Source organism: Takifugu rubripes, chromosome 9 (genome assembly GCF_901000725.2).
Source record: "Takifugu rubripes chromosome 9, fTakRub1.2, whole genome shotgun sequence".
Lineage (NCBI taxonomy): Eukaryota > Metazoa > Chordata > Actinopteri > Tetraodontiformes > Tetraodontidae > Takifugu > Takifugu rubripes.
The window spans coordinates 6738183-6764972 of record NC_042293.1 but is presented as its reverse complement, the minus strand read 5'-3'; the positions used below and the strand labels follow the sequence as shown (position 1 = coordinate 6764972).

General features: G+C 44.3%; 3 protein-coding genes across 13 annotated transcripts in view; 1 reads left to right on the top strand and 2 right to left on the bottom strand.

Moving 5' to 3' along the window:
• The window catches only part of prr5a (proline rich 5a (renal)), a 7836-nt gene extending 5893 nt beyond the window's left edge, over positions 1–1943 (bottom strand). For 2 of the 3 annotated variants that reach the window (XM_011607195.2, XM_011607196.2), the window contains exons 1-2: positions 506–556; positions 161–291 (exon numbers count right to left, since the gene is read on the bottom strand). In XM_011607195.2, the coding sequence (XP_011605497.1) occupies positions 161–291; positions 506–541 (167 nt within the window). In that variant the 5' untranslated portion in view covers positions 542–556. Of the gene's footprint in view, positions 1–160; positions 292–505; positions 557–1435 lie in introns of those variants that run through there. The other variant, XM_011607197.2, reaches the window with a different exon arrangement.
• Positions 240–5624, top strand: rad52 (RAD52 homolog, DNA repair protein). Of its 5 annotated transcripts, XM_011607194.2 has the most exons (14): positions 240–369; positions 575–1320; positions 2789–2824; positions 2986–3107; positions 3186–3287; positions 3343–3436; positions 3513–3580; positions 3652–3770; positions 3842–3917; positions 3995–4164; positions 4241–4413; positions 4574–4654; positions 4727–4966; positions 5042–5624. In XM_011607194.2, exons 4-14 carry the CDS (start codon positions 3054–3056, stop codon positions 5101–5103), a joined length of 1239 nt encoding a protein of 412 aa, XP_011605496.2. In that variant the 5' UTR covers positions 240–369; positions 575–1320; positions 2789–2824; positions 2986–3053; the 3' UTR covers positions 5104–5624. The 5 variants fall into 5 exon arrangements, with proteins under 5 accessions (XP_011605496.2, XP_029697075.1, XP_029697077.1 ...); XM_029841215.1 differs by lacking the exon at positions 2789–2824; XM_029841217.1 differs by lacking the exons at positions 240–369; positions 575–1320 and adding an exon at positions 2460–2687.
• Positions 5296–26790, bottom strand: LOC101070439 (serine/threonine-protein kinase WNK1-like). Of its 5 annotated transcripts, XM_011607190.2 has the most exons (29): positions 26574–26790; positions 24800–25036; positions 23898–24719; positions 19415–19587; positions 18856–19076; positions 17157–17314; positions 16161–16249; positions 15869–16088; positions 15687–15788; positions 15201–15549; positions 14954–15120; positions 14775–14858; positions 14422–14457; positions 13856–13984; positions 13080–13150; positions 12841–13003; positions 12639–12755; positions 11924–12037; positions 11785–11833; positions 11554–11700; positions 10327–11315; positions 10169–10243; positions 9942–10061; positions 9531–9849; positions 9010–9187; positions 8701–8888; positions 8441–8626; positions 8132–8361; positions 5296–8052 (listed from the first exon to the last, which is right to left on the bottom strand). In XM_011607190.2, exons 3-29 carry the CDS (start codon positions 24684–24686, stop codon positions 7681–7683), a joined length of 5835 nt encoding a protein of 1944 aa, XP_011605492.2. In that variant the 5' UTR covers positions 24687–24719; positions 24800–25036; positions 26574–26790; the 3' UTR covers positions 5296–7680. The 5 variants fall into 5 exon arrangements, with proteins under 5 accessions (XP_011605492.2, XP_011605491.2, XP_011605490.2 ...); XM_011607189.2 differs by lacking the exon at positions 26574–26790 and adding an exon at positions 26162–26318 and having other exon boundaries at positions 23898–25036; XM_011607188.2 differs by lacking the exon at positions 26574–26790 and adding an exon at positions 25933–26121 and having other exon boundaries at positions 23898–25036.

The following is a 26790-nucleotide window of genomic DNA, read 5'->3' as shown; positions in this document are numbered from 1 at the left end:
AATAGGAGGAAATGAGCCAAACGTCTCATTTATTGATCATTATCATCAGCTCAAGCAGCTGAATTTCCTGGAAGAAGAGATATAGTTATCTTCACTCATTAATATTTGATTCTGTGCAGGATGTTGAGACGATTCAGTTCCAAAAGCTGTCAAGCCTCACCTCCTGATTGGATGCTCTCTGCTGCCCTCCATGTCTGGACTGTGAGGAGGAGCGGAGAAGGTGCTGAAGTTGAGGGACAGGGGTCGGGAGGAAGGTCGGGAGGCGTGCCTTCGCCGGAGACCATCAAGCATCTGAATATTGGAGGAAGAATGGAGAAAGGAGGGTCAGGGCATGACTGATGACTATGCAAACAAGACAGCTGTGTGAAGGTGAAGTTTGAAAATAAAAATCTTAAGTCTATGTGGCTCCCAATGGCCATTATAAAGCTGCTTATCCTCCTGAGACCATAAATATAAAAAAGGGGAAGATAAAGAGACGAAGAAAAAAAAATAAAGTCAAATATACTCTCAGAGCTGCAAAGCAGAGATTCAAACCACCCATTTGTTAACGTAAACTGTTGCTGCTTCTGTCTAGTTCTTTTCTGATTTCAACATAGCGGAAGAACGTTTGGAAATGACAACGCCCCGAAAGCCACACGGATGACATCACAGGACAAGAGCAAACGCGTGTTTGAGCACGCACAGAATCTGACAGTTATGCCTGCAAAGCCACAACCGTCTCCCCTGGAGTCTCCACGCCACCAGCTAACGGCAGGGTTGGGTGTCTCCCCATGCAAGCGGACTGGCCCCTGCAGGGTAGCGCGCCCCCTGCTGGGCAGAGGGGAGAGCAGCAGTCTGAGCTGTCACAGACAAAGACAACATACCTGCCGACCTGCACGCTGCTGACCGATTTCGTGTGTGACTACCGTGTTTTCAGGCCTGCCGCTTTGATGAGAGCTCTGCTCAGATCGCACCTCAGTCAGAAACGAGCGCACATCGCGCCCCGTGTCTTCCCGACATGCCACGCCAGTCTGGGCATTCCAGTTTTTGTTCACCCCTCCTCCTCCCCTCTCAGGCTGGTCTATAGTAAGATCGATGCCACTTTTAATTCCTGTTAGTCTACCATTGCCTTCTGCGGCCTGTTCACGGCCCGCTGCGCAGTCTGCGTAACGTTTATTCGACAGTAGATGGTCAATCAGTCGGAAACACGCGATCGGCAGTCCATCCTACAGGGAAGAACCTTGGGGCCATTGTGCGTACGTGGAGGTTTTTACTCTTTCTACCTGCGTGGGTGAGAGGAATACTACTACTACTACGAACAACGTGGCTTTCCAAGAACACGTAAGCCCGAGTAAAAATGTCTCATAATGGCCACAAAGTTACCGTATGTCATGCGCCTCTGCCCGCCCACTGTAGCACCCCCCACCACACACACACACACACACACACACAGTACCTTGCCCTGGCGTGTTGTTCCAGATCAGATGAAACGTTCATGTAGTACCGATGGAATGTGTGTGCTGTCCGGCTTTATCGGCTGCTGGTTCTCTCACGGGTCCCCGCCGGGCTGCGCGGCCACTCGGGCATCGGGCTGCGAGGGTCCGATCAGAGGTGCGTTCGGAGGGGACTCATTCATGAGGCATGCACCGTCGCTCTCTCTCGTTCTCGCTCTCTCTTTCTCCCCCCCCCCTCTCTGCTCGCCCCCGCTTTGTTTTGACGAGATGCAAAAGCGAACCTGGACGCGGACGCGCGCGACACGCGGACGCGCTTCTTCCTTGGAGCAAGAGGGTGCAGGCGAGAATAAAACATCTTGCATTTAATGTTTCAGTGTATTCTTCAGGTTTTCCAGTGCAGCTGGTAAAGTCATAGCCAACATCCAAATACAGGTTATTTACAGTCTAATAAAAGTACAACATGCAGCGCGGCCATTTGTGACTTTATGACATGGATTAATAAAGATGTTGGAGGCAGCGGTTGTGGTGGTCGCTTCCAGCATTGACCCTAATCTATGGCGTTTAACACAGCGGGTGTCTTGCCATCTGTCAACCCCCACCCCCACCCCCTTTTTTGTAGATAATCCACGGGCCATAATGTAAATAAGTGGGTCTTGTGAGGAACTTTACTCTGAAACCACGCAGGAAGGTCGAGCACATCAGTCTGCGACTGTACTGACGCAGGTCCTCGGCGCTCTTAACCTGTATGTACCTGTAAAATGACTCATGAGTCCCCAAATTCTCACGCTGCGAAAAAGGAAAATAATGAAATAATCAATCACTTGTTTTGATCACTGACATATTTTGCGTGTATAAATGACCTAGTGAAAAAGATAAACATGTAAGTTACATTTCTATTCTCGTGTCTGACTGTATTTTTCCTGTTCACTTCACGAATACCTCGTAAACAGCAGCTTCTGCCGCAATGAAACATTGCAGATGAATTGAGCTGAGCGAAGCTGCATTTAGAGTCTTTTACATACATCGTGCCACATTAGCAGGAAGATAATTATTCATTCAAAGAGAAACCCATCCATTAAATCAATTAATTAAACATACACTGGCAACAGTATGCTAAACGGGTTAACAGTTTTAGCGAGACAAAACCATTGTAACTTTCTAAAATGGGACAGCTGGCAGACACTACTTATACATAGTTCAATAGTAATAAGCCTTAGGTAGGAAAAAACATAAAGAAGAAACTATAACTGATTGGTAAGTTTGGTTTTCTACTGTACCTGAACTCATCATTATAAACTCCTCCCACAGCTATCCGAGCGGGAAATGTAAATTTTAATTGTTCTGATCATTTTTAGGTTGAAATCCCCCCAAAATACATCTTGAGATTTTTGGTGAGTTATCCTTCTAAAGTGATAAAGATTATGCAGTATTACCTCAGTTCCTGCGGTCAGGCTACAGTTTACAAGTGCCCACACTTTGATGCTAGCTTCATTTGGAAGGTTTTTCCCCGCTGAAGCTGTTTCTCAATATAGATTTATGACTATTTTGGTAGGCCGAGAGCTGAACCTTCTGACAGGTGTGGTGTCTTCAGTGAGCACCGATTATTGACCAGCAGCAAGAATGTTGAGTATCTCCGAGGACAAGAGCAGCTTTGCAGCCACGTCTTTCGGACAGGTAGGCCGAAACCGCTGGGCCATTTTTCATGAAAATATTTAGAATATTCTAATATAATTGCCTGGACCCTGGTGTTAGTACACCTACACAGCCGAAGAGTACCAGGCCGTGCACGATGCTCTGAAGCAGAGGCTTGGACCGGAGTACATCAGTACCAGAGTGGCCGGAGGAGGACAGAAAGTAAGTGTCGGTGTGTGCAAAAGTCAGCTGTTGCAGTTGGACTAAACTCCCCCAGGTTTGCTATGTTGAAGGGCATCGTGTGGTCAGCCTGGCCAATGAGATGTTTGGATACAACGGGTGGTCCCACTCCATCACTCAGCAGAATGTCGGTATGACTTAATGACACAGGAAACTGACATGAAAAACCAACACAGAGTTGTGTTAACGCTCTCCGATGTTCTACAGACTTCGTGGACCTCATTAACGGGAGGTTTTACGTTGGCGTCAGCGCATTCGTCAAAGTACAACTGAAGGTGAGTTCAATCCTGGCATTTCTTCAGCTGTGCTCTGGCATGACGTGCGTGATGGCGTGTCGTTCCTCCAGGACGGGGCGTTCCATGAAGATGTAGGTTATGGTGTCAGTGAGGGACTCAAGTCCAAAGCTCTTTCACTGGAAAAGGCCAGAAAGGAAGCAGTCACTGACGGCATGAAGAGGGCTCTGAGGTACTGGAAGTGAAATCATTTTCAGGACAAGGTTTGGTTCTTAGTGTAGGTGTATTTTCGATTTTTTTAAGATGTTTTGGAAATGTCCTGGGAAACTGTATCCTGGATAAAGAATACCTGTTATCCATCAACAAAATCCCCAAACAGGCAAGTGAATAAACTCCCAGCGCATTCTTGTTATTTAAAAAGTCTGCAGATTCTGAATCTTCTCACTCTACGTGCAGCCGACTCCTCTCGTAGACCCGGCCCAAACCAAACGAGCCCAAGGCGAAGCAGCGGTAGAGAAAGCCCGGTTTTCCAGTCTCCAGCCCAGCGTCCTGCACCGAAACCACAGCTGTTCAGAAGTTCACACTCCTAATGTTCCTGTTCCTGAGAACAAAGAAGATGACTCCAGGTAAACAGGGTTCATCTTGTTGATGCATCGTTCTCTCTTCACTTCGTCTCTTTAAATTCTATTGCCTGGGCTGCAGCGCTGCCGCTGGCTCTGGAGAACACACGGATCCCAAACAGCTGAGGAAGCTCCGACAGCAGCAGCTCCAGCAGAAGTTCAGGAAAGAGATGGAGGCCAGAAAGCTGCAACAGGAACAGGATCGACCCAAGTCCCAGTACACGGAGCTCTCCATCGTGCCAGGAGCCGATGGAGGTAAAGGATCATCTCCCTTCTGTTACCGGCTCTCCGATCATCTCTGATGGTGGTCAAGAGGCTGAAGGGGGTTGAATGAGGCTGAAACCACTATTCTGTCTTCTTATACCAAGAAAGAATCTTTAATTTTTCTCTGTGGTTAATGTGACCATCACTTCAGGCCATCGGGGTGCACGAGCGTCTGCTGAAAGCAGCACATCTGGACCTGTGAAGCCGAACAGCACAGAAGACTGTCAAGCAGGTGAGGTAGCCCCACCACCAGAGGGTTCAGATGAGATGAACCTCAATGAAAACACCTCATATCTCTCTGCAGACGACCCTGAGATCTGGGACTTCACCCTGGATAGGTTCGAGGACCTGGACGTTGCAGCAGGCAGTATACAGTGTAGAGACGCCGGGCCCGGCACGCCCAGGAGTCACGCCATGCAGACCCGCAGTAAGACACCTCAGAGCGGTCCAGGCAGACCTCCAGGGGACGCAGCACCACACAGCAGAAGACGGGAGCAGGGACAATCCAGGCCTCAGCACCCGAACCGGTATCACCACAGTACAGGTGAGGGCTCGTGAATTGATTAAGTTGATCATTGATCTCAGGGATAAATATTATTTCACTCTTTGGCCTGGTCAGGTGAAAGTTTCAGCCCATACAGACAAGGACAGCACATGAAGAAACGCAGGCTGGAGGCCTGAGTGTCTGTTCCTACGTTTCCCTCTGTATTTATTTGCATAAAAGAATTTAACAGAAACAAAGTTAACTAGTATTATCAAATAAAAGTCAGCCCAGTTTTATCTTGTACACGCCTGCCTCTTTGTGACACTTTGCACAACCTCCAAAGTAAAGTTGAATGGGGCGGGGGGGAAGGTTGCAAGATGCACTTTAACTGATGTTTTTATTTATTTATTTTTTTACATTTTGTACAATGTGGAAAAACATACACAAAACAGACACTGAATCACATGAAATCATTGAGGGATCAGAAATAGAAGCTCCAAGATCACAGATGTAGGCAGGTCTGTGGCTGGTAACAGCGGGAGCGTTGGTTGAGAACTTGTGCTGTACAGTGGTCATTTGCAAGTTGGTTGTCATTTGTAATCATTCCGTGAAGCTAGCATGCAGAAATTAAATGCCAATATTGAAGCTGTGCCCGTCGTATCAATGGCAACTAAACACATCAACACTTAAATCATGACTCATGAAGGCAACAAATAATTTAAAAAAAAAGAGATCTGTAATTAAATGCAATATCAAAAACACTGAGTCAGTAACAACCCCCATCAGCATGCAAATGTTTCCATTTCCCCTCGGTCCCTTTAAAACATTGCATATTCTGCATTGCAGTAACCTTTGTTTTCTCTAGAGAAGTTTATTTCATCCCATCTATGAGCAGGCGAAGGCGTCGGGCCGACAGCGCGGCACTCTCGTGAACCGAACTTTTGAGACTTGGCTCGTTCGCCACCACAACAAGTGCTTCTGTCCAAGAGTTTAAAGATCAATCCACAGAAGCACGTCAGCAAATCTACCAATGAGCCACATATTAACAGACAGATGACAGAACAACCAGCAAGTGTTTACCGTAGACAGAAAGTTCCCACAATACTCTGATGTGCTCTTTATTCTGCAGTCCTGCGTGCTGTGCCTCGGGGCTCTGAACACACCTGTGCGGTTATGGATTTGCGTGCGGCGTTTCAACCGTGTACAGGTTCAGTTAACTGGTGATCCGCATTCGTCATTAGTGAGGATGCAAGGCACTAAAGTATTCCGCATGGTTACAGGTGAGTGTGTGCAGAGTGGGTCATCACAACGTATTCTAGTGAGTCAGCGTGTTCCTCACATTTAGACACATATATATACACAATTAAATAGAAAGAAAAAAAAAAAAGAGGAGAGGGGGCAGGACCGTCATAGAGCTTCATAAACTACAGGAGTTCTCCTGGCTGGCGGGGAGCATACTGATAATAACAACCCTGCAATTGCACTTCTTATATTCATTTAACTACACGTTGTTTAACAACCTTTAATAATAATTACAGTGAAACAACATCAAAATCTGATGGCTGAATACAGGTCCATAAAGAACGTTTGTTTTATTAAATATATGTATACAAAAACAGACCACAGGAATAGAACCCCAGACACTTGATTATAGAAGTGAGCGGAGATATTTAATGCGACATGGTGACTCTTACTGTCTAAACAACAGGAACAAGGTGGGAGGTGTCACCTTTTCCAACAAACTAATGAGGATGTGACGGGCATGTTTTCCACAGCTCGTGAAGTGGTTTTGGTGTCTCCGTTTGGGATCCTTACAAAATGCCACTCTTGAATTTAAAAGCAAAACAAAAACATCTGGAGACCCTGCAGACACCCTCCAATTCCCAGATTTACAGCAGCGTCACCTCAAAAGATTCTAACTGGTGATCAACACCAGGACAAGTCCTTCCATATGGCAGATCCACCGTCTCGCTAATCAGATGCCAATAATAAAGGTGCCTCGATGGCCAAGAGTCACAAAGACACTAGACTCACAGGGACAAATCAGATAAACATGGAATTATAAACCAGTGGAGTTATGCAAGTTAAGTATTTATGTACATATTCAATGTTTTAATGAGTTCAGGGAATAAGGCCACAGTTACAAAGGACAGTATATTTACTCTCTGCCATTATTGCATTTTACTAATAGGGAAATGTAACCATACTGCAACCTAAACCATCACACTGCCACCTAACTAACATCGTTCCTCCCTGTCTGATACACTTTGCTTATCCATCATCTCCTGCACCCTCCAACACTTCACTTTCTACTCAACTCCGCCCATCCTCCACTAGACCACCAAACCGTCCATCCCAAGTCTTTTGACCGAGCTCATGTGTCATCAGGTGCGTTCAGCTCTCCCAGCTCTGTTTAAAGTCAGCATCAATAAAGACGTAAACCCGGATGTCTCCAACCATCAAAGGAATGACAATATTTCAACATCTGCTCTCGCGACATCTTTGGCTGCTGTTGGACGTGCCTTTGGGCCAGACACTACCAACCAACTCATCACAGCTTGATTCCACAGCTAATGGCAGGCTAAACGTGAAACTTGTGCTGCGGATGTCTATTGCACTCTCCCTCCATTTACCGGACATATTTTTTTCTGCTTGAGGACAGATAACATGTATTACAGGGAAAAAAAACAAAAACACTTTAGTATAAAAATCGAAATAAAAATTAAAACAAGCAAAGCAACTCAAAGCTTACACTGCAGCAAGACTCAACTGGGCTATGTGGGCCTTAGGTTGGATCCTCCTTGGCCGATGGACTTCTGGGGGGCTGCTGTGGCCCCGACTGGGTAGCCTTGGTGTAAGGGGGCTGTTGTAGGGGGCTGGTACTGTGACAGGGGCTGTGCCTGGTTCAGCATGGTGACCAGGCATGTGCCCGTGGGTCCTGGCCACTGAGATGAGCTGTACGGGGCAGATGCATAGCCAAAGCCTGGAGCAACTGGTCCCAGAGAACCTTTACGGGGCCCTAAATGAGCTGAAGGATTGGTTGGGTTGTGAATGTGAGTTGTAGTCGTGTTGCAATTTGGGGGAAGAGTCGGGCAGAGGTACGCTGGAGCTGAGAATTTGCGGGCCATACTGGCTGGAGGGACAATCTGTGAGGGAGAAATCAGCTGTCAATATACAAACATCTACTACTCATCATGGTTTGGAATAAAAACAATCAGTGCTTACGTCATGTCCCAGTACTGCTGTGGCACCATTTTTAGGACCCCTCTTGCACTGGGAGAGACTGATGGCATCTCTGGCCCAGTTATCTACCAGTTGATGCAGGTCATCAGTGAAGGTACCTTTTCCCTTCTGGGTGTGGGAAGTCACGGAGGTGGACACTGTTGCCTGTGCCATGGAGACAAAATGGTCCTGGGAATGACCTGAACCATTTGCGATGCTGGTCTCACCCAATCCTGAAAAACAACAGACGTGAGCAAGATTGTAGCTAAAGACTCAAGCAGACCACTGTGACAGCACAGAGTGTTACCGGACCTGTGGTGCAATTACTGAGACTGGGCATGGACGGAGAGGACCTGAACTTCGTCACGGATGAACTGTTAGCCAACTGTGTTGCCTCCGCAGCCACATCCGAGGCCTCTGCTGCTGCTGACGGTAAACTTTGCTCTGTGCAGCAGTCTAAGGCATGAAGACTCTGAGAAAGGCCTGGCGATCCTGAAACTAGAGGCACAGTTAACAAATATTGTCCAACTCATCAGCTGTAGTCATCAGAAAATGCAGTTCACTGTCCGTACCCGAGTGTATAGGGCTGGGCTGGCCACTGTTGCGACTCGATCTGTGGCTTTTGCGCCGACGCCGACCTCCAGCCATTGCCACAGCAGGTGAGACAACCGAGGGAGGAGGAGGTTTTCCCATGCGTGTAAACAAAGACTCAATCTCCTCCTTCTGACGAGTCTGCAGGGCCTGGATCTCCATCATATGTCTGAAAGCAGGAAATTAAAACAATTTACACGGAGAATATGACATTTTAATTAAGCATTTAAGAAACATCACAACCATAACAGCCAATTCATTTTTTAAAAAGATGTGGAAACATGATTTACTTTTCTCTTAGACGGTTAATTTCTTTGCGCAAAGCTCCGTCTTCAGTTCCAGAGTCCTCATCGTTGTCACTGCTGTAATGGGCATTTGTATGATGAGGTTCACATGTGGTGGAAGGTCCATTCTGGGTGACGGAACCACGTGACTGATCGTTGTCAGCTGCAGGGGCTGCAGGAGTCACTGAGGGAAAAATCACAGATTTGTGCTATCGCCTTAAAAATGTAATGCATATGTTGGATACACCTTTAAAAGGCTCCATCATGAAGATTTCACCACAGCCTTTCAACAGCACTTGGTTAAAAACCATTTGATGGGCTAGGGGATTAAATGAATTCATATGTCTGATTGATACATTTTTAAAAACCCCACAGTGCACATCATTAATCTAAATGTACCAAAGGGCGGATGTAATAAACAGGCTCCACTTGTTAGCCTTCATCTCCTACAGTCAATCAAATTGGAATTACAACAAGCCTGAGGCAAAACAGGAAGCATTACTGCATCATGTGGCATCTTTACACACCTGTGACAGAAAAACGGCCCACTTTCGAACTGGGTGTTGGCTCAGATGTGGCACTGGTGCTTGTAGAAACCTGGAATCGCCCAATTGTGGTGGGATGTGCAGGACCAGTAGTTACAGGCAGAGCTTCATTTAGCTTGTTAGATTCACAAATTCCTTTTGCCAGAGGGGATGAGCGGTGGAGGGTATTTTCAGGGCTTGAGGGGGAGGAGGAAGATGAGGAAGATGAGGAAGATGATGAGGAGGTTGAAGACGGTGTCAAGGAAGAAGAGCCTGATGGATCTGGAACGTTTCTGGATGTGTCATCCGGGGCCACAGACACCTGCTCATAAAAAAATAATTTAATTCAAGAGGGTAATGGTAAAACCACCTTAACCAACAGGCAACACTGGAATACATTTGCTGGAAACCTACTTGGAAACGACCCAGACTGAAACCGGCTGCTCCTGGCTGGACTCTGTCCCCTCCCTGAACAGTCTCTGGGCTGAGTGCTCTCCTCACATCAGCATTCAAATTATCCTGAGGTTGCTTCGACTGAAGTGACAAAGAATTCAACGACTGTCAATGAATGCTACATCATTGAAATAATTTACCATTTTAGAGCCCAAAAAAATGGAGCATTCCAAAGACTTTGACCTCACCTTATTTGGTCCAGGAAATGGTGGCATGATGTCGGAAGGAGGTACTGCAGCTTGATCAATAACAGTAGGTAAAGTCTAAAGACAGAGAGACAATATAAACCTTTGTTCTACCATAACATTTGTTTTTAATTTTCCTTACAGCTAAACAGATGACCAACCTGTGCTCTGGGTTTGGATGGAGGAGTCTGTGCATGTCCTGCTGGGGTTGTGGGGCCCACAGAACCTTGCACCCCAGAGTTGAGGGGCAGATGAGATGGGGGTATGAGAGCTGCACCGGGTGGTGGGGAAGAAGTCCCAGTAGGAGGTGAGGACGTGCCTGTGTTGTGACTCGGATCCACTGATGCAGAGGATGAAGCAGAGCTCTGGTCTTTAAAAAGGGAACGAAGCTTCTTATCAAGAGCCTGGATATCATCTCGGCCAGCACTCTTGACCTGGAAGTCCGCTCCCTCGGACTCCATTAGTTGGGGCTGGACTTGGCTCTGACTGGACATAGCGCTGGGAGGAGGCAGTTGGGTGGGGATAGGGACAGGCTGATACTGAGAACTTGTATGCTGAGGTGCATGCGTGGTCGAACTCATAGGCTGAGAAGATGTGACAGCACTGCTAAAAGACTGCTGCTCTAAGGCAGGGATACTGCTGGCGGTGCTGGGTGGAGAGACTGAATTACTGCTCAGCTGAGGCCCGGACGTTGAGGAGACGGAAGTCTGAGCCGCTGGAACGGAAACAGAAGATGGGGGAGGGATGTTGGCTCCTGGTGGTTGCTGTGATGGGGGTGTTTCATGTGAAGACTGGGTAACTGGACTGGGGTCAGTGGTGGCACAGGGTTGAGATTGAGACTGAATAATCATTGACGGAGGGGAAGCCTGTCCACTTGAGGACGATGCTGATGATGTTATGTTAGCTGAGAGCGGCAAAGATGGAAAAGAGGAGCTTGTTGTGGAAGTGACAGAGTCTGAAGAAACCAGAACATTGCTAAAGTATGGAGCTAGTCCAGCATCAGGGGCCGGAACACTTCCTGCTTCTTTCTCAATGGCAGTGGGCTCCATGTTGTTGGATCGTTCAGTGTGTTCTTGTCTCATTTCACTAAATGCCTGCTGCAAAGACCCCGATGGAGCAGACAGAGAAAGGCCCAATGTCATGGGGGGGCCTGAAACAATGTTAAAAATAAAGTAAGTAGTTAGGGTAGAAAATTTGAATTGAAATTTGAATTGAAATTTAGATAACATGACTTGCAAATATAAATATATTTTCAACCTGTAAGACATTATGGAATGACACATTTTAGGTTGTTTAAATTTGAATCTTTTTTTTATATACATCTGTTTCTACATTTTAGTGAATTTCAACTACATTATTAAAGAAAAGGAAAAAAAAACATTTCTTACCTGGTGAAGATTCATCGCCAAAAGAGGTGTTAGCAGAAGAAGCTCCAAAGAATTGTTCATATCGTAGACGGGACTCAGGTACAGGGCTAACGATGAACCGCCGTCCTGCTGAGTGCACCACCTGGGCTGTAGTGCTGGGAGAAATGCCTGAGAGAAATGTCAATAAAAAGGACATATTTGAGGTGTAAGTTGCGACATTAGAATCTAATTGTGAGTTAAAATGTTACCAACCTGGCAGCATGGGCACAGACAGCTCAGGCTGTTGTTGATGATCACTCAACTGCAAAGAGGAAAATATAAGGTGGTAAGACTATTTCCCACAGGTAGGGGTAAAAACAAGTGTTAGATTCATGTAAAGTAAAATAAATACCTGATGGAAGCCATCTTTAATGCCCTCTCCTTTCTCATCAGCCATTTCTATGACTTCACGGACCTGCTCAATGAAAGACTCCCGCTCACTCTCCAAGATGAAATCACTTACAATCTGAAACACACAGAAATACACCACTTAACTAAACACAACTTTCTAAAGATGAATGCAAGATCTTGAAAAATCTTAGGTTGATCTATGGGGCACATATTGTGCAGTTTCATGTGAATTAAATTTTGAATTTCAACAATACGCATACGGTGAATAGCAGTTGGCTGTGCCATAGTGAAAAGATGAAGGAAGTATAATTGAGAATATTTCTGCTTGTTCACTTGGCAGGCACGTGACTGAAGAGTTACAAATGTGAAAATTGGGTTTTTTGTTCCATTTCTTGTCCGCTTCATCCCTTTCGGGGGGGTCACGGGGAGGGTGCTGGAGCCTATGCCAGCTGCATACAGGCAAAGGCAGAGTCCCTCCCTGAATGAGTCGCCAGGTACCTTGCTCAAGGGTACATCGGCAGTGCACTGAAAGTGTTCTGGCATCTTCCCCTACTACCAGAACACATTCCATGTGTTGGCTGCACTGGGTTTTGAACTGAGAACCCCCACTATTCTGCCCGATCCTTAACAGACTGAGCTACCCACATCCCTAGTTTTTATTTTTCTTTTAATAAAAGAAAACAGTTACAAAGTGTCTAAAAATAGGAAAACATTACCATTATCTGGGCAATCTCCTTTGGATTATCACCATCAAGGTCAAATCGAAAGGTCACCATCTTTCTGTTGTGCGTTTCCAGCTGACACTCTGCTACTCTGTCTCCAACATTAGAAATCTGCAAAATATTTAGATTAAAAACCATTTCATGACAAAAAGGATGGACTATGAGAACAACTCATAGAGAATGACAAGCTGCATACATTCAAAACATTTAGCTTGGCCCTTGTAGTCTTTTCATGGCGGGAGCGGCTGCGTACAGACCGCCGTTGGTGCCGTTTCAATGAACGCCCCTCGTGACGACCTCCTGAATTAGAACTTCCCTCATTACCATCACTAAGACCTGAAGCTGCATCTGAGAGGCAGCTAAAAGAGAAATAATGTTATTAGACATGACAGATAGACTGGGTAAATTCTTTTATAAAATGAACTTCCTTCTTACGTTTCTGTAGAAGGTAGTACCAAACCAGACGATGGTTCTACTGGGGTGGGCTGTGGAATGTTCCCGGTTGTCTGAAATACAATTTTCACAGGAAGACGTCAATTCTTCAAAGTGCAATTCACAAACAAAATGTGTTTGCAACTTAAAAAAACAAGCCTACATTTCAATGATTTCAAGACTGTCGATGGAATGTAATTCATTGATTTGATTGCATATTTAACAGATACCAACTATTTAGCAGAAATATATGCGTCAGACTAAACTGCCACCAGGTGGAGTCGTTTTTCTAGACTACAGTACCATATTTAACAATGTGCTAAATACTGTTTTTAAGGTTTAATGTTGCACTCTAGCTGTACCCGATGAACCCTTAAGTCGTTGGAAAATGTGATGAGTTTGTGTGCAGTTAATCTTTTATTTAAAAAATGGACTTAATTACAAACAAGAACTATATTAGGGGGTGCAAAGAAAATGCTTTGTAGCCTGGTACTTATTTTCACAAATTCGTTTTATCTTCGATAAGAGTACCTGCAGAAAAGAGAGGCAAGAGGCCTGATAGAGGAAGTGAAGATGCCCTGCGTTGAGTGAAGGAGACATGATAGGACTTGGATCACTGGCCCAAGACTAATTATCATGCAGGAGTATGTAGCATGCAGAAGGCAAGATGTGGAAGAAAGATAAAAAGGCGAAGATGTGTGATGTTTGTCAAAAGAAAGGTAATTATTTTAGGGAAAAGAAATATTGTTGTGCGGGTTTGATATGATTGAGCAGGTCACCTGTAGCGGCTGAGATCCATTCTGAGTGAGAGAAGAGCTCTGAAGAGCACTGCTGCTGTCTGGCTGTTGCTGCTGCTGTGGGCTGGATGACTGAGAGGAAGGAGGCATCATCACTTGTTGGGCAGGTATCTGTAAGACCAGAAGACATAAAGATGAGACAGAAGCAAGAATAAAACCAGAAATGAAACACAGTGACACTTTATTTCCAAAACCCCCTCTTTTCCAAATCAAGATGTGTTGTTGTTAATTTAGGCTGTCTCAAAGCCACAAGTACTTACCAATTGCCTGGCCTGAAAAGAGGAATTAAGATTTATTTTTTTTGAAAGTGTATCGAACTGATGTTGCTGGGTGGCGGCGTAATGCTAATGATTGTCTAACAACAATATCACTTCTGTGTTGAAGAGCCCATTAAAAATAAAATTTGTCAGCAGAAACACCCCTAAAAACAAATAGTAGCTGACTGAAAATGGACTCTGCCACAGTCACACATTTAGATTTTTTGTTAGAAAGAATCATTAGTTGGTGAATTTAAAGGTGGCAACAGAAAAATGGGACATTTCATCTACCTGAGGGGGAGTTGATGATTGGTAGTAAACTCCATACTACAAGAAACAAAACAACACAGGGTAAGAGAGGGAAACCTGAGAAAGAAGAGTAGAAACCCAAACCGTCCAAAGAACGACAACTGAAAGGGGAACGGGGGAACCTGGAATTACAGGTGATTTGCTGATCCTCGCTTGAAGCAGAGAACACTGAATCTTTTAAAAGTGATTTTTTTTCCAGACTATGAAAAATCATCCTCAATGATCGCATTCGCTCATAGAAATGAGTTATTGTGGAAATGGAGTATTAAAGTGTTTCTGTGGCGGATGGTAGCAGCTACCATTGATTTAAGACCATAACATGGAGAACAACACACCTGTGGAGAAACAGCTGGAGCAGACTGACTGTTGGGTGCAACAGGGCCAGCTTCAGACTGAACTCCTAGTCTTGGGGGTTTAACCTGCACATCACAGGAAGTAATAACATTAGCGCTGTGAAATAGCAAAAGACAGAAGCCAACTTCTACAGAAGCAGATTGATTGATGCAACACTCACCACCAACAGCTGCTGCTGTTGTTGAGTCTGGTCGTTCTGCATCTGTGAGCAAGACACCTGGGACGGTAGTTGCTGGCTGTTAACAGAGTTGTAAGATATTCCAGACTGAGAAGACTGGCCTTCAGAGTGGATGAAGGATCCAGGTACTCTGTCTCCGATATGTCCAGCTGTGAGATAAAACACTAAGGTTAGGCCCCAGAAGTGGAGCTGTAGGTGTTTGAATATAACAAATCTACAGCTATAATACCTGCTCCAGCTGGTTGTGGGTGCTGGTGTTGGTCGTTCTCAGGTTCGTCAGTCTCTGTTTGGACGGAGGCATTGCTCTGACTCTGAATTGGAGCAAGGGCTTGGCCCCCCGAGTGTGGAGGAGCCTGCACAATAGTTGTGTGTTGGGTTGACTGAGGAGTACTGTAGTTAGGACTCTGGATGCTCGGCTGAGCTGCAGGCATCTGTGTGCTGTGTTGAGTTGGTGGCGGGGAAACATAAGAAGCAGTCTGTGAAATCTGCTGAGGCTGAGGCACCTCTGAGCCAGACTGCTGCCCAATTTGCTGTGCTGGTTCTTCTTCTATTCTTTTCTTCTCCTGATCTTCTCTGACCTTCAAGACACGCAACAGTAAATTGATTAACTGCGAAACAGCATTGGTTAAAAAAAGGCCCAAAGCTCAAGCAAAGCATCTTATTATTCCTTATATACTTGTACATTTGCTACACCATGTTTATCTTGTATAAATACCTGCTGGCGCTGTGCTCTCTTACGACTGATTAGGGAAACTCTGTCCTTAATGGCCTTGGCAATAGTTTTGTGGTCGCCTTCACACACATAACCTGACTCGACCTTAAACACAAAGATAAAAAATCCTTTACTTTCAAGATGCATGGTGTCATTTTTAGACTAAAGAATTGAAATTGATTTACCATTTCCTGAGCCACATCTTCTGGTACATCCTTGCTGAGGTCAAAGGAAAACTCAATAGCTTCATTATCTTTGTACTTCCCCTTGAGCTTCTTCACATCCTCAATTCTCAGCCACAGCTTAATAGCCTCCATCTCTCCATCATCCTCTTCTGCCAGCTCCACTCTGACTCCTGTGTCTTCTTGGAAAAAGGCATGGTTCAGAAGGTCTTTGATCGAGTACCTAAATAGGTGACAATGCCAGTTAAAATTTCTGTAGAGCTTGTATTAAACTTGTTTCTTTAAACTCCGAGACCTTTCATCTTTATTTTGACGAATACATCCTTCGATGATCTCCTTCACTTCGGGAATGGCCACTTTATCGAAGCTGCCTGGTTTCACCCCCTACAGGAAACACAGACTCCTAAATGAGAACAGTTCTCTGTTCTGTTCTTTCTCTGTTTTGGACTTCCCCAAAACTATCCTTTTCAATTTCACACTAACAGAAACATTAAAAGGTTAAACTGAAATCCTCTTTTAATTGTGTTGTGAGGTTGAATAAAAAGGTCAGGATAAGATGGTGGGAGGGTTGCTTATAATAAACTTAACTTCCACAGCAAATCATTCAAATGTTAGAAGATAAATGTCATTGGGTGCTTTGATCGGTAGATACCGAGTGTTAAAATAACAGGAAGCTGAGTGCAACAAAAAATGGGGGCTGACTATAGGCTGAGCAGCTGTGCTGAATGACAGAATAGTATGAACAACTGTTTCCCTATGGATGTATAACCTGACACTACCTACCAAATCACTCCACAATAGCAGTTGACATCATCTGCATGAACTGGGATGGTTACACCACAAATTGATTAGCTAGGAATATTCTCTTGTGAAATTATTTGAAATTTTATCATTTTAATTTTTGATGACATAACCTTTTCTGATCCTAAGTGGCCAGTTTCACAGCATCGTTCCCTGGTTTTAAATCATTTCCTTCCACAATACCTACACTATGTATCTGTCGCAACAAACCTTTCACCTCGTAACAATAAAAAATAACTATTCCTGTAAAGAAGCTATTTTTGTCTAATGTAGGAAACTCTGATATATAAAGTCTGATCACACAATGAACCGTGTATTTTGATCTTCAGCTAATATTAAAAGTGTGGATAAGACTAAAATATTTCATTCCATTGGTAGATTGGCAATTTCCTTTCAGTCATCATCCAAAGAGTGGAATATAAAAAATCATCCCACAAAAGAAGTGAAGGCACGCGGGGGGGTGACATAGAGAGCTGAAATAAAGACTTACGCTGGTAACTCTGCGGTAGATCTGTGCAGCATTCTGGCACTCTGAGTAAGGGTACTCTGAGGTGGCCATCTCCAGCATGCACATTCCAAAGGCATACACATCCACTGATTCGTCATACTTCTCCTCATACATCTCAGGCGCCATGAACTCAGGGGTACCTTAAATCAAAACAACTATTCAGAACTCTCGATCTCCCTTACTGATTGAGAGGGCTTCTCAGAAGCCAGTGCCCCTCTGCTCCTCTAACCCGTGAGGGGTTAAGGAAGAGGAGGACGAGAAGAGTGACCAGCCAACGGATATCTCCACGAGCAGAACCTGTGAGGTGAAAGTCGGAAGGAAAAAAAAAGAGGAAAGGAAGCAAAAAGAGACAGAAAACAAAAAAGGAGGGAGAAGTGGGGCTCAGTTACACTGGAGAGAAGCAAGTACACGTTTGTCTGTGTAAGACCATAAAATCTTGTTTAGTTAGAATACAACCGAGCCAATGTTCAGAACACACCGTTTAGTCAAATCTCTTGTTATCTTTATTGTTTAAAAATGAGCTGATAATACTCTGCTAAAACACTTCTTATTGTCTTAACTGATTTGAGGCAGGGGAAACATAGTTCTAGCTATGGAAATTACCTTTGTCAAGACCTTAAAACCACAACTTTTTACAGTGCACTTACCTTTTACACGTTGACTTACCGTGTGTTTCTCTTTGACCTGCAGGAGGAATGTTATGGTCAAGACTGAGGGAAGCAGATTCCATAGCTAGTCACCATACACGACGGTGTGAATTTGCACATTGGCCTTGCTCCATTAGGTAAATCCGTTCAGATTTAATGTGAGGTCTTACACAGAAAAACTCATTTGGTGATTTGAATATAATTGTTTTGGATGTTGATGTGTGTTACAGCACACAGTCAGACTTACCAGGCCCATTACAGGTCATACTCGCTCAATGACCAGCAGTACCCTATTTATTCCAAACAGCAGAATGGGGCACAGCTGAGGCTAGAGCCTACATTTTAAAAACATACCCAGGAATATGAAAAAATAAAATAATATAAAATTAAAAACTGCTGACAAGAGAGAGAATGGGAAGCGCTCCCTGGACACAAATGGAGCAAAAAGATTCACAAGTCCTGTAATAATTTGAAAGACGGTAAGACACAAACACTAAAAAAAATCCTGTAGAGGCAAACCCATAGAAGATGTTAAACATTATAACGGGCAAACAGACCACATATTTCCAAACCACAGAACAAAGAGCAATCTAGGACAGAAGCAAAGGCCATACCTTTAGCCATTGTCAGGTTAACCTGGAAGAAGGCATGACAACTATTATAAAATGTGTTGTTGTAAAGAGTATGACAAAGTGATAGGCGCTACTTACAGTCAGTAGGTGCCTGGAAAAAAAGCTCCATTTTTGGAGAAACAGAAATCTATACAATGACCAAACTTGATTAAATTGCCGTGTGAGTGGAAAGACAAGAAAGAGTTGTGGTTATCTGTTTAAGATTACCACAGTATCTGGCCTCCATTTGAGCTGTGGTTTGAGAGACAGCTGAAACGCTGTGGTCTGTTTTTGATCCTTTTGAAACATGACTCAGGGAAAATACCCACTTTTAACACCATTTTCAAGGCAAACATTGACCTCAAACAACATAATGCCCCACAACAGCAAAGAAACTAAGAGGTAGAGATGACCAAGGCCTACCTATGACACTCTTGGCAAATGAAGCTCGCTTAAGTGTAGCTAGTCCCAAGTCTCCGATCTTGACCGATCCCGTCGGGCCTGTGATGAAAATGTTGTCACACTTCAGGTCCCTGTGGATGATGGGGGGAGCCCTCGTATGGAGGAAGTGGAGTCCTTTGAGGATCTGTCTACACCAGCTCCGCAGCACTTTAATTTTCATCACCTTGAACCGCTTCAGATATCTGCAAAGGAAGATCAGCATTTTCAACCAGGTTTTAAATAGAAAAAGAAAAATTTACAGACAACAAATGTGGCATTCGAATGATACAAGTTAAAAAGTCCAAAATGGGCAAATGTACAATAATTACAACTCTTACTAATAAAAGGCTATTTATATCAACTGTACTGGGAATATATATATTTGGAAATAACTAAAATAAATGCATATAACCATATGAGCAGGCATGTCTGAATACCTCAGATTTATTCTAATATTATCATTCTATTATTAATATAACACTTAATACCGCATGACTTTTTTCTAAGGGATGCAACCAAGTGTAAAAGCATCATCACTCACGTTTTTAGAGTTCCGGAAGTCATGAGTTCAGTGACCAGTACAATACACTTCCTGCCTTTGGAGGGTCCCTCCCAGGAGTCATAAAAACGTACAATGTTGGGATGTTGTAGTCCTTTTAACATCCCTGCTTCTTCCTTAAAACGCTGCCTCTCTGCCTTTGATAGCTTGCGATCCTGGGGGGGAGGAAATACACACTTGAGACTGCTGTACAGTATTTCACCTTATAAATAAAAGGTAGAGATCAACCGGCTTCTCTGCAACTATTATTATCACCACTGTGATTAGTAGTAGTCCATCAGGATAAAGCACAGGATGATGACTTATTTCCCTGGCAGTGACTGAATTTGTCCGTTTGTGTGAGGAAACACTTGGAATGTATTGTGGATCTGGATTTGTCTGAGGTCAAACCAAAAAGAGAGAGCTGTAGAAGACGCACATCAGGAGGGATCGAACACTAGGGTCATCAAATGTTACTAAAGATGCATTCAAATACTATGTACAGTAGTTTTTGGTTCATGGTCAAGTTATGATTGATGATGCTAAAGAACTGCAGGATCTGTTGGGAGTAATCACTGGAGTCAAGATTATCTATCCATCTATTACTAATTAACACATTGTGCATCGACAAAAGTAAAAGCATTTTTGCAGCTAAACTGTCAGGAGTCCGAACAGACTGGATTTGTAGAATGGAGACTACTAGCCTCCTCAGGTTCCCTGAGTAATTCCTGGTGTGACCTACATTTGCGGCATGCATGAATACAGAGCAACACACCCATACCACTGAGACAAGCCCACTGAAACTCCAGCCAGATTCCTCCTCAGTCCCCCCAGAGACTTACCAAGGCCAACCAGAATATCCAATCCTTTTGTAAGAGGTAAAATGACAAATGCAACAAGGGAAACGAAATGCCGAATTTGCCGGGGCTAAGCATATTTTTGACAACTGGATTTTAATAATTTCAGGTCCAACAGGTGAGGAGAACAGGAAAATTATGTGCAACTGATTAAGTCCAAGGTAGGACTGTGGTCCTGGGAGAGGGGGAACGCTGCATTTGAATCACAGCGTTGGACCAAGTGACCTACTTAAGAAAAAATTGACCCAGTGAGTCAAAGCTTCCTCTTTGTTTCTCATCAAATGAAGACCTGTGCAGCGATTCATGGCTGTTAACAGACAGAGACATAACCATCGGTGTGGTGGTTAGCCATCATGAAAACACAGAAGCATGTTCATGTGCTTAAGATAAAGGTTTCAAATGTTCACCAGGAAATAAAACTGGGATGAATTTTGGAATATAAAAAGGTCTATTGTGGTGTGTAAAATGTGCATTTAAAAGAAATAAAACAGTTTATGCCCTGATGAGATGTGCATGAAAAATAAAGGGATTATAGAACGAATAAGCAATTTGTGGACATATAACTGCTGGCACCCAGAGCAAACTCATTATATAATCCTTTAAATCACTTAAGTCAAGGGGGAATTTCCAGTTGGATAAAACATGTCACACCCTTAAAGAGTGAACGCACTTGCTCAACTCAGAGCCTGTTGAGAGGCTCGTGTCACACTGGCACAACTCGAATGTCTTCATGAAAGTTAAAGCCAATTAGTTTTACCAGGCCTGACACCGCAGACATTGACATCAACAAAAGCTTCCTTAAGGCACAATAGTGCACCTTGTTCAACACGGACACGCTGCTATTTATCCTAACATAATGCGATTGGCTGCAAACAACACCTTCAGGTGACCCTGTGATTGCATTGTTACACACTTCCGTTTCTGTTCTGGCACTGAGGCAGCGACCGGGTTCTTACAGCGTGATACGCACCACTGTTACTTAGACCAATATTTAAAGTTCAGAGCTGAATGTATTAGCTGCTTCCTGTTCCTTCTGATTTCACAGCCACGAAAATAAAGATTCATATTATTTTCAGACCAATTAAACTGACATGAGTCTTTCCCCGAGTAATACCACCGACCCATTCTAAATGCCACTTTATGGAGAGGTCCTCGCTGGTGATAAAATAGGAAACATGGCGTGCTCTCAGAAGGCTACGGCAGCTGCATTTGAATCACAGCAGCTCTATCTGACAGACATGAATCAGCTGCGTTAGCATTACCGCGTCTACACCAGCAACTCCAGCCTGACGGAACAAACCCTGCAGTCTTTCTGAAGGCAATAAAGCAAGTAAGAGGACAGAAAAATTGAAACATAACTGTACACAGCAACAGAAATCCAAATTAGAACACGTCTTTATCAGAAGCTCTGTCAACATGGCTGAAAATAACCAGATCTGACACACCTTTGACGAGCTATGCAGGGTTGGATGATAAGTTTTTTTTTTTTTTTTTTTATCAGGTATGATACGCCAAGACATTCTGAACCAAAACTGTGCCAATACAGAATAAATGAAACGCACAGAGAGAAAGAGCAGCATAAAGTCTAACAGCGATTTATGGTTACAATCACATGTTGTGACTAATTAGATATTACTCTGCTTGGATACTGAGCGGTGCCCGATGGGGGCCGTCAGCAGCAGCTCACAGGGCTTTAAAGGATGCCCGGAGTTATCCACCGTCTCTCAACACTGGACTCCAGTCAGAGGAGGATGTGGAAGCGAGGTTTGGCGGATAATATGGTTCAGAATGCATGACTGAATGAGAAAGGGGAGGGTCCTGTTTTTTCTTTTTCTTCTGGACTTCCTCCTTGTGGTGACCTACTTATTCTTCTGATATGCCTCCTCTGTGTGATCCAAAACAAAAGTGCACATGCAAGAGCGTGACCAAAGTTGACAAATGGACATTGGAACTAAATGATAATATACTTGTAGGAGTTGCATTGGCCAGAAACCTGTATGAAGCCTGGACCAGAACTGATCTGTGACCAGATGTGTTAAAAACAAAAGCACATTCCACATTTATGATGTTCAGGTCACACCCACGGTTCCATTTGCTGAGCTTGTTTCCCCCTCATTAATAGGTCTAATTACAAATGTATTTAGCTTTGTATTTAACATTTACAAATTGTTTTGTCATTTAAGCTCTTTCAATTCAAAAATCAATTTCCATGAATGGATAAATACATGATGAGTGTCAAGTCATGGTGGAGTTAGTTAGTTAGTTAGTTTTAATTTTAAACATTGGTTATAGTTTTTAAAAAGGTGAGCTATGAAACAGTGCAGGAGTCCAAAAATTTCCAAAATCTCAGGTGGACCTGAGAAAAACTACATAGCTACGCATTAGCATATCAGCATTAGCATCTGTATACTCTGAATACTGTCTAACTAGGTGAGCACAATTGTAAAGGTTTTGCCATTTGCGTGCCGTTTTATACAAATTAGATTTTGTCTTATAGTTCAAAAAAACATTTCATCCAGTCCTGTGTATAAAGGCCGTCAAGCTGGCACTGAAGAGGTCACGAGACGGCTTTAAAAGCCATGTGACAGGATTTTTATGAACAATTTCTAGACTGAAACTTCTCCACGCAACAAAACAAATGAGTTCTCAGGTTGCAAATTTCAGAAACTTTAGTTCCACTTTAAATTAATCAGTCACAGCAACCAAGTCGTCATTTGACTTTTTACTGGTGGGCCAGTAAAATGAAAAAAATTTATTATCACCAATTATAATGCAGGTATAAAGATGCAACTGAATTTAATATTCTTTTAAACTGACTGTTGCGTTAGAATGGGTATTTTTATAAGGTGGGATGTGGCCAGACGAAGGCCTGCTTCATTCCTCTATCAGGAATGTGACCCATTTTGGATTCACAGCCGGAATGAAGTGAGCATGCGCTGATCTGCTCTGTGGGGGGGGAGGGGCACGTGTCTGATCTTCACATTGTTCAGGAACCAGAGTGCATGCGTGGTTGTGCAGGGCTGAGAGAAAGCGTGACAGGAAACACAAACATTCACGGGATGAATGAGGTCAAACTTTGTTCTGGGCCACGATGATTTAACAGGACATCACAGAGGTTTGTTAAATAGGAGAATTACCAATTGAAAAAATTGAAATCTATTAACGGGACCCTGGTTTTAAAACCGAACCAAAAAGATATTTTCTAAATTTTATCACTCACTATCTCTGGCTGTCCGAAGCTTTAAAAAAACCAAAAAAAAAACCAACTCATTGACCGGTCCTTAGAGATCTCACCAATATTACTCTTCTGCTAATGAGAATCTGTTGGTGAATATCCAATATATACAGTGCTTATAATAAATCAAAGATGGAGTCAAGAATTTCAGGCAGGATCTGTCCCAGACACTTAGCAAAGGTGTTGAAAACATTAACTAGAAATATCTTGGTCGTGACATTGGTTTATATGCAGGTAGAAAGCAAAGCTCTATGATTTGACGGCGGTTGGATCAAAAACAGGATGTGAAACAGCCACAGCAGGAAAGCTGGTGGTGTGTGGCGATGCTGCACAGGTAGCATGAGGATGTGACAGTGACAGGAAGGTTAGTGCATTAAAGTGACCGCGTTCATACCTGTAATTCACACCAGGCCACCTCCACTGTGGTCTCCGTGTCCAGGCCTTTGTAAACGGTCTTGAATGAGCCTCGTCCAATCTCGATATCAAACTTGAGGAAGCGGCCATCTGGGGATGTTCCCACTGCTTTTGTCTCAGCCTCTTCGATGTCATCCTGCACCCTTTTCTCAGCCTCCCTCTGCTCAGCCTCTGCTCGCGCTTTTGCTGCGTCCTTCTCTTCCTCCTCTCCCTCGCCGTCGTGAGGCACCTTCGCTTCATTTGAGCTCTCAGATTCCGACTGAATTGATGATTCTGTGCCCAAGCACGGTGCTGAGTGGGCCGCTAACGCCACATCTCCGTTACAAACGTCTGTTAGGACAGCGGGCTCCTGCTCTGAAGGCACTAAATCTACTTTAGCTGTTTCTAGGTCTTGTTTGATTCCCACTTCGGGACTGCCAAGTTGAGCCGACTCCTCATGTTTAACCAAACTTGGTTCAGCTCTGGGTAAATGGACGACAGCCTGAGGCCTCTGGGGGATTGCTTCTCGTATCTGGACTCTCTGTGGTGCAGGTATGGGAATCTTGCTGGGTATGGGGAGGGTCAGCGCTGTAGCGTTGGAGTCGCTGATGACGCTTCGGCGCAGGAAGCGGTGCTCGGGGTTACAACGGTCTCGCTCCATGGTGTGATGCCTACGCCTCACCTCTGCCGGCCGGCCTTCATTCACCATTGAATCTGAACACGGGCCATTTCCACTCTTCGAAGGGGGAGCCAGGAACTTAACCATATTGGCATCTGGATTTTCCGACATCCCACCACTCACAAGAGTAAGAGGGTACAATACCTAAAAATAGTTAAAACAAGAATAGTCCAAAGTCTGCCATGTAAACTGTACTGATCCGTGCCTTCGAAAGCAACACTCACTTCACCGTCTGGCGTTTTCTGTGGCTAGATACTCTTCACACAGCACATGGACTGGACGTAAAGGATGGACAACTTAATGCAAACCATCCAACCTTAACGACACACGGCACAGCCTCTTCTAAGCAGGAGTAATCAGTGGAAAGGATCAAATGTGCACAGCCTGCAACAGGCAGTAAAGCTCCAATGGAAGGCCTCGGCAGTGGGGCAGATACCTTACTTGGCTCAAATCCACTTTGACTGCAAAAGAAAAAAAACAAAATCAGTTTCCAAAATTACCTTAAAAACACATTTGCTGCTACACATTTCACCAGAACATACTACATTAAATCTGTCCTTAATGTCGTCATCTACAGTCCCATAGAGTCCATTCTACCTGAAATGTAGTATACATAGGAAGTAGTATTACGCAGCTTAAGCAGCAGGGTGCTTTATGATCAAAGCCCCTTCGCGATTTTTGGGGAGCAACATCAAAGTCCCCCGAGACAGTCGGTTCATTTCATGGTAGCCTAGTTGCTGTGGCAAGTAGCCCTCCCCAGCATCAGATGCTTCACAGTATAGAGACGTTCTAGTGTGTAACCAGAGTTGCATGCATGTGTCCTCGTAAAGGTTATCTTGCAGGGGTGCATTCTATGGCAAAACGTCTCAATAGCAGCAAATTCCGTCAGCTCTTCCTTGGATTATTGTCAACATTTGCTGAAAACTTCATCCAATTTCGTTCGTAACTTTATTTTGCCTACAGACAAAACACAGGCTGTCACACAACCTCCGCGGCGGAGGTAGAAATTGAAATAAACCGTAGTTTTAGGACAACTGCGGCAGCTTTTTCTCCATACTTGCTGACAACGCTGAAAAGCTAAGTAAACGAGCAGAATGCAGATGCAAAATGAGTACCGTTTGATGGGTTTTCGGACCAATGCTAACATTTCTCTGCTGCTGAATTTCGATTTTGCAAACGCAATCATGACCGACCGCGACGACCCGTATCCTCGACCTATTAATCGCCTGTACTCTGCCATGATCGCGGCCATTGCCAGCGTAAGCCATGTCACAATCAAACCTTGTAAATGTGAGCACCAGTGGCGGTAAATACAGGCCAAAATGAGGTTCTAACCAAGCAGAACCCTCGTACATACCTCTGCCCCTTTAAAAGTGCCACCGAAGCCTTTAGACACGGCACCATGGAGGATACAAGGCAACTACTCTTTGTTAGCCGGCTAATGAAAACAGATAGCAGGGAGCCACTTAGCTGGCGTTAGCCGATCCTTCGCCAGTCAAACGTTAACCAGCGATGAATGATTACCACGTCACGTCTTTTAAACTATATACCGCCCCGACTTGCCCGTTCGCCCGAGCGTGACGGACCATTTCTGCGTCTGTCCAGCGGGGCTATTCTTGGTTAGAGGTCTCCGGCAATGTCCGTGAACGGCTTGTATGCTGTCCTATTTTGATCATTTGCCTGAGCAGCGACTCTTACACCGGTGTGACGCCGGTGAAAAGCCCCTGAACAGTGACAACAGCGCCACTACTTTCTAGCTAGCAAACGTTAAGCTAGGCGGGTCTTGCTGATGGCCTAGAGACGAGACCCACCTCCCCGGCTGTTCCCATTCAAATAACCCAACTGAAGCACTGATGCCCGAACCTTTCGGCGCTTTGTCGCTTTTAAATCTACACGGAACAGTTACACATTTAAAAACTGTACGCACTCTGCTGACACATAGCCCGTATTCATACTCGTGTTTGCTAACAGTTAGCATCATAGAACACGAATACCTACCGAATGAACAACGACAGCTGACGGCGACGTCTAAATTACCCTCACATCACGAATCAGTCTTCGTATTGGAGAAAACAACCAAGTAAACGCCATCCGTGAGACTCAGAGACAAACGTCCGCGTTGTGAGGCTCAAAACTGCGATTTGCAGGCTCATTGACGGGCGACGCAGTTGCTACATATTGACGAAGAAACCGTTTTTTTTTCTTCAAAGCGCGT